The sequence below is a fragment of the Chiloscyllium punctatum genome, chromosome 14 (genome assembly GCF_047496795.1).
Source record: "Chiloscyllium punctatum isolate Juve2018m chromosome 14, sChiPun1.3, whole genome shotgun sequence".
NCBI classification, from domain to species: Eukaryota; Metazoa; Chordata; class Chondrichthyes; order Orectolobiformes; family Hemiscylliidae; genus Chiloscyllium; species Chiloscyllium punctatum.
Genome location: NC_092752.1, coordinates 44838903 through 44846775, shown reverse-complemented (window position 1 = coordinate 44846775; position 7873 = coordinate 44838903). Strand labels below are relative to the sequence as shown.

Sequence of the window (7873 nt, the reverse complement as noted above, 5' to 3'; positions counted from 1 at the left end):
AATATTAAAGTGAAAAGAACCTGTTGTACAGAGACATTTGGGTGTCCTTGCACATAAATCACAAAATGTTTTCACATATAGCAAGTAGTTAGGAAGGCGAATGGACAATAGACAATAGACAATAGACAATAGATGCAGGAGTAGGCCATTCTGCCCTTCGAGCCTGCACCACCATTCAATATGATCATGGCTGATCATTCCTAATCAGTATCCTGTTCCAGCCTTATCTCCATACCCCTTGACTCCACTATCTTTAAGAGCTCTATCCAATTCTTTCTTAAAAGAATCCAGAGACTGGGCCTCCACTGCCCTCTGGGGCAGAGCATTCCACACAGCCACCACTCTCTGGGTGAAGTAGTTTCTCCTCATCTCTGTCCTAAATGGTCTACCCCGTATTTTTAAGTTGTGTCCTCTGGTTCGGCACTCCCCCATCAGCGAATGGAATGTTGGCTATTTTTACAAGGAGAATTTGGTATAAATGTTTAAAAAAAATCTTACTGCAATCATACAGCGCACTGTTGAGACCACCAAGGGGAGAACTATGAGTGGAGTTTTACACTCCCTGACGTGACTTCAGTAATAACAAAAAAAGCTTGAAAAAAAGCACAGTGAAAATAGGAAAAAAAAACGCATTTTGACTTTGAGAAAGCTTTTGCAAAGTTCTCCTTCAGCTTTGCATAGCAACTTCAGAATCTCGCTAGAATGGCAACTGCCATTTTTCTATCCAATTGCATTCCTTTAAAGTCCAACTTGCCTTATTTACTTTCCACATCCAATTTGACTCTATAATCACCTCAGCTAAGTCCTTAAGAACTCTGGAGTGTTATCCATTCTTGTCCGAGTAATTAATCCATCTTCAGACCTTTCAGTTCGCCAGTACCTTTTCCTTGGTGATGATTGTCTGTATGCTGCTGGTATCTTCCATTGTGAAAACTAATGCAAAATACCTATTCAGTTCCTCTGTTCCCCAATACTACTTCTCCAGATTTATTTTCCAACAGTCCAAAGTCCATGCTTGCCTCTCTCTTCCCTTTTGTATGTCTAAAAATACTCTTGCAGCCTTCTTTTCGATTACTAGCTAGCTTACTCTTGTATTTCATCTTTGCTTCCCCTCCCCCCATTGCCTTCTTAATTAGCCTCTGTTGTTTTTAGAGGCTTTCTAATCCTCTGGTTTCTCATTAATTCTTAAAAATTTATTCACAGAATGATGGCTAAGCAGATTCATTGCCCGTCTCTAATTGCCCAGAGGGAGTTAAGAGTTAAACATATTGTTATGGGTCTGGATCACATATCGGCCAGACCAGGTAAGGATGGCATTAGTGAACCAGATGTTTGTCCAACAATCGACAATGGATTCATGGTCATCATTAGATTCTTAATTCCAGACATTTATTGAATTCAAATTCCATCATCTGCCATGGCAGGATTCAAACCTAGGTCCCCAGAACATTATCTGGGTCATTGCCTCTCCAGACTGTTTGCTTCACCACATTATATGTTTTTTCTTTTACTTTCATATTATCCCTGACTTCCCTTGTCAGCCATGGTTGCCTCATCTTCCCTTTAGTATGTTTCTTCTTCCTTGGATTTCCTTCTTCCTGAATTTCCGAGGTCTCCCCCAAATTATCCCCAGAAACTCTGGCCATTGCTGCTCCATTGTCTTCCCTGCTGCGCTTCCCTTCGCATCAGTTCCAGCCAGCTCCTCCCTCATACCTTTACTCAATTGTAATATCATTAAATCTGATTCCAGTTTCTCCCTCAAACCACAGGTTGAATTTTGGTCACTACCCCCTTAAGCTCCCAAATCAAATCTGCCTCATTATATATCATCAAATCTGGAATTGTCTGTTCCCTAATGGCTTCCCCCACAAGCTGCTCCAAAAACCTAACTTGGAGATATTCCATGAGATTTATCTTCTTGAGGTGCACAGCCAATCTGATTTTCCCAAAGCATCTGCAAATTAAAGTCCCCCATGATTATTGTAAAAGTGCCATTCTTCCATACCTTTTCTATCTCCTGATTTACCTTCCACACCACGTTCTGACTACTGCTAGGAGGTCTGCATACAATGTTCATCAGGGTCTTTCTCCTGTTGAGATTCTTGAACTCTACCCTCACAAAATCTACACCTTCTGACTCTGCATCACTTCTTGTCATTTCTTTTATTTCATTTTTTAATAACACATTAATACTGCCCTCTTTGCCATCCTCTTGATAGATTGTGTGTCCCTTGATATTTAGTTCCCAGCCTTGAGCTCCTTGTAGCCAAATCTCTATGATACCCACAACATAGGAATCCCTACAATGCAGATAGAAACCATTCAGCCTGTTAAGTCTACATCAACCCTTCAAAGAGCATCCCACCCAGACTCACCTTATCCTGTAATCCTGCATTTACCATGACTAATCCGTCTCGCCTGCATATCCCTGGATACTATGGGGCAATTTAGCATTGCCAATCTCCATAACTTATATATCCTTGCACTGTGTGAGTAAACGAGAGCAATGCATACAGACACTGGAAGCACGTGCATGCTTCAAAGACTGGCACCCAAGGTTGGAATTGAAACTGGGTCCCTGGCACTGAGAGGCAGCAGTGCTTTGGGAATTTGCAGGTGCTTTGGGAAAATCAGATTGGCTGTGCACCTCAAGAAAATAAATCTCATGGAATATCTACAAGCTAGGCTTTTGGAACAGCTTGTGGGGGAAGCCATTAGGGAACAGATAATTCCAGATTTGATGATATATAATGAGGCAGGTTGCACTGTGCAGCCATTTCAATTACAAACACCATACCTGCCAATTTCAATCTGTGCTACAAGCTCATTCACCTTGTTTGGTCTACTGTATGCATTTAAATACAACATCCTGCATTGACTGACCCCCTTTTCATGGTTGTCCCCTTATCTGTTGTGCTGATGTTGGAATCCTGAGCCTTTACATACTCTCTGTCCTATTGTCTACTGTGGAAACTTTAATAATCTTTGCTGAGTCCTCTCTTCTTTAAATTTTTCCAGAATTTTCCATGCACTGTACCAGTCTCCCCACACCCAGCATACAGTTTAAAGCCTTATCCACAGCCTTGGTTATGCAATTCTCCAGGACTTGATTCAGGTTGAGTTTGTCTGAAGTCATTCCCTAGTACTGGTCCCAATGTCCTATAAATTCAACAGTATTTTTTTTTCTCACCCAGTCTTTACCTCTTAAATCTTGTCACCCCCTTTATCAATTTGCTGAGATTATAATCCAGAATTTATTATCTTTTGGTAACTTACTTTCTAATTTAGCCCCGGTCTGTCCATATTCCCTCAGCAGAACCTCTTTTCTTGTTCTACCTCTATCGTTGGTACCTATGTGGACCACAATAACTGGATTTTTTTTCTTTCCCACTCCAAGTTCTTCTGCAATTCAGATGAAATATCTTTAGACAAGGCACCAAGTAGGCAACACAACCTTGGTGCTCTCAATTCTGGCCACAGAGATGAATATGTATTCCCCTCATAATACTATCCCCTGTTACAAATGTATTTTACTATCTATGCTATCTATGATCTGCCCGTATTACTCGCAAGTCAAAGCTTTTCACTGTGCCTCGGTACGTGTGACAATAAATTCAATTCACTTTTTTGCCCCCCCCCCCCCCGTTTTGAACAGTACCACAGTGCCAAGCTCATTCTCCCTACAGCCCCCTACTTTCATCCACACAGGGAACAAGGATTTTAACCCTATTGGTCAAGCTCAAGGGCTGAGGATCCAACAGCACCATTTCCTTGATTCCTCTGTTGGAGCAAATTACTGCAGATGCTGAAATCTGTCCTGAAAACAAAAAAATGCTAAAGATCACAATAGTTCAGGCAGCATCCATGGAGAGAAAGCAAGCTCATGTTTCGAGTCCAGATGACTTTTCTTCAATATTAACAAACATATGGATTTGGGTCCCATTTTCCAATCTCTCAGAAACAAAACCTGAAATGATACCAACTACCACAACAAACCAACATATACAAATAGCAAGCGGGAAGAACACCGACAGTTCACCAGAGGGTCATTGATTATGTTACCCAGCATGATAAGGAAACACCTGAAAACTAGCTCAGCAAGCAAACTGACAACCTCATTAACTTACAGTTCATCTGTGACACCTCTCTTTTGTGGTAGGCCCCAGATCCTGGGCTTCAACTTATCCTGTTTAATAAAAAAACTTGACGAACTAAATGAGTCAAAAAGAAAGCAAGCAAAAACCACCTCTGCCTCTCTGCTGAGCAGGGAGAAAGTGAGGACTGCAGATGCTGGAGATCAGAGCTGAAAATGTGTTGCTGGAAAAGCGCAGCAGGTCAGGCAGCATTCAAGGAGCAAGAGAATCGACGTTTCAGGCATAAGCCATTCTTCAGCCCTTCTTGAAGAAGGGCTTATGCCCGAAACGTCGATTCTCTGCTGAGCAGATCTAGGAAGATTACAAAGACATTTTTACAGGTTTTGGATGTCTTCCTTGTGAATATTGAAGCACATGAGAGTGAGACTGTGGGATGTGGGAGAAATAATGTTACTTCTGCAATTCCATTTTACAAAGTAAATGAACTCACACCAGTGTGTAATTGTTTTAGCCAAGAGCTGAGTCAACAAGAATGGAAACGATATGGAGGAAATATATAATTGCTTTTGTATTAGCTAAAATTGTATGGCAGAATGAAACATGACAGCAAAACAATGGTAGACATTATGGGCAAATAGATAAGATGTTATGAGGGGATGAAGTTAAGCTAGATACGCCTGTACAAACAGTAGGTATAAACATCTGTTTCCCACTTTTACAGAAACACAGGAACAAACCCCAATTAAAAGGGTCATAGGGATCAGAACGGCCTTGGGAAAGGCACAGATGAAGGGGGTAGATAATGATGAAGAAAGAATATACCTAACAATGACCTACAGCAGGATAAGGTCAAACAGCCTTGTGAGGCCAGAAATAAGCATTTTGTCACAGACAAGGCCGGATAAGGCAAGAGATAAACGGGGTAATGGGGGCCGGTCTTAGGGAAGTGGACGATGTAAGCAGGGGAGGAGCAATGTAAAACAAAAGAAACCAAATTATATAAATATTATGTATGAATTGAATTTGGTGTGTGTATGTCCTCTGCCTTATAGGCACTGGACATCTCACCCTCTTGCGAGTGTAAAATAAAGGTCACTGCTGATTCAGATTTTGTCTCGGACTGCAATTATTGAAGTGTGTGAGCTTTGTTTCTCACAAGACCAACTCAGCATGTGTTGAAGGAAGTTCTAGCTACCTCAAGTCTAACTTGAAAGTCAAGGTTGAAGTGTAGGAAAGGAAGGGAATAATAAAGTATATGAGACGAAAGTGAGGACTGCAGACGCTGGAGATCAGAGTTGAAGAGTATGGTGCTGGAAAACACAATCAGTCAGGCAGCATCTGAGGAGCCACAGGGCTGACATTTTGAGCACATAAGATCTTCATCAGGAATGTGGGGGTTGGGGGGACTATGGTGGAGTGCAAGGGGGCTGGGAGATAAATGGGAGGAGGTTGGGGTCGGGGGGGGAAGGTAGCTGGGAATGTGGGAGGTAGATGAAGGTGGGGGGTGATGATGATAGGTCAGAGAAGAGATGGAGCGTATAGTTGGGAAGAATGATGGACAGGTAGGACCGTTCAAGAGGGCAGTACGGAGTTAGAGGTTTGGGTCTGGGATAAGGTGAAGAGACGGAAGATGAGGAAACTGGTGAACTTGACATTGATCCCGGGTGGTTGGAGCGTCCCAAGGCAGAAAGTGAGGTGTTCTTCCTTCAGGCATTGGAGGGCTAGGATTTGGTGGCGAAGGAGGCCCAGGACTGGCCTGTCCTTGGTGGAATGGGAGGGGGAATTGAAGTGGTTGGCCACAGGGTGGTGGGGTTTGGTGCATGTATCCCAGAGATGTTCTGTTAAACATTCCGCAAGTTGGCAGCCTGTCTCCCCAAATTCCAAGTAACCATTTCGAGAGCAGCAGACACCATAGATGATGTTGTGTGGGTGCACAGATAAATCTCTGATGGATTTGGAAGGATCCTTTGAGGCCTTGGGTGGAGGTGAGGGGTAGGTGGGGATGCAGGTTTTACAGCTCTTATAGTGGCAAGGGAAGATGCTAGGAGTGGAGGGTTTGTTGGTGGCGGGTGTGGAGCTAACGAGGGAGTCGTGGAGGGAATGGTAGTGGGTGGTGCATTTGTGGAATGAGCTACCAGAGGAAAGTGGTGGAGGTTGGTACAATTACAGGATTTAAAAGGCATCTAGATGAGTATATGAATATGAAGTGTTTAAAGGGATATGGGCCAAGTACTGGCAAATGGGTTTAGTGTAGGTTAGGATATCTGATCAGCATGGACACATTGGACCTAAGGGTCTATTTCCGTGCTGTATATCTCTATGACTCTAAGGCTTAAATTTGGCACAGAAAAACCAAAATAGTTTCTTAATTATTAAAGTTGTCATTGGTAGCACATCATCCAGGTACAGGGTGAGCACACTTCACCACGCAGTGAGACATTGCTGGATTTTGATAATAGGACATGCTGGCCTTGGACATCTACTGCCACTTGCATGTGCTGTCACTTGCTGAAGGTGCTGTGCTAGCTGAGTGACCATCATAAATTAATAAAAAGGGGCTGCGTGCAGCCTCAATATAATTCTTTGCTTTCAGTTTTACTCTCCTGTGGTGGTCATGGTCACTGTCGATAACCACCACATCCCACAGCATTCTTATCGTCTACATTGTCCTCCAATGCTGTTCCAAATTCCCTCAGTGAACTCAAAATTCCCCTGTCACCATCCTTATCCCCGCTACTATAAATGTCTGTTTCTCCCTGGCATAGTGGCTCAGTGGTCAGCACTGCTGCCTCCCAGAGCCAGGGACTCGGGTTCGGAATTTGCACATTCTCCCCGTGTCTGCGTGGGTTTCCTCATGGGTGCTCCGGTTTCCTCCCACAATCCAAGGATGTGCAGGTTAGGTTGATTTCCCATGCTAATTTGCCCATAGTGTCCAGGGATGTGTGGGTTGGGTGCATTGTTTGGGGGTAAATATAGGTTTGAGGGAAGCGAGTCTGGAATGGTTACACTTCAGAGAGTTGGTGTGGACTTGTTGGGGCAAAGAGCCAGTTTTCCCACTGTCGGAATTCTAAATTCTTCTAAATTCTCTCCAATAAAATTTAATTCCCTCACCCCTTCTATCATTGATCACCTAGCTGCTCCTACAGAGACTCATGGAAGCCTCTTTATGTTATCCCTAAAGGGCTGACCACAAAAATCTCCCCAGATGGTAAAGTGACTAATCCCTTCACTATAAACATCTCAATTAAACAAGACCATGTTGAAGACTTTGGACTGCACCCCTCACTGATGGCACTGGGACCCCCTGACTGATAGCAGTCCTCTTTGATCAGATTGAAACTATTGCTCACCAATTTCCGATGTGGCTTTTGAATTAACGTAGAGTGTTCTTGCCACAGAGACAGCTAGCAAACACTGTAGGTGTTAGATTGCTTCTCTGTCAGTTCATTAAAATGGATTCCTTCTCACAGGATGTGAGTTAATGCAACTGTCAATAATTTGAGTTTTGTGACTAATCTGGGCTATGAATAAAGTTTGTGTAAGTTATCTTTCACTTACATTTGCGTAACAAATTTTATCTCTTTACACACCATGCAGTTCTTTCTTTGATTGGTTGGTCAGCTAGGAGAGCCCCTTTAAAAACGAAACAAGGAATTTGTTGATATGGCTGTCAAAACAAGAGAATTCAGCGTAGGACTGGGTGAACAAGCAAGATCATGAGTGTGTGTCCATTTCAAAGGAGTAAATCACAGTGAGTTTTACTTTAAGGTCAAGCTTAA

At 42.9% G+C, this 7873-nt stretch overlaps 1 protein-coding gene across 2 annotated transcripts in view; it reads left to right on the top strand.

Moving 5' to 3' along the window:
• The first annotated feature begins 7763 nt into the window (after positions 1-7763).
• tdo2a (tryptophan 2,3-dioxygenase a) overlaps positions 7764-7873 on the top strand; it is a 103581-nt gene continuing 103471 nt past the window's right edge. For both annotated transcript variants that reach the window (XM_072584274.1, XM_072584275.1), the window contains exon 1: positions 7764-7845. In XM_072584274.1, the coding sequence (XP_072440375.1) occupies positions 7811-7845 (35 nt within the window). In that variant the 5' untranslated portion in view covers positions 7764-7810. The remainder of the gene's footprint in view (positions 7846-7873) is intronic.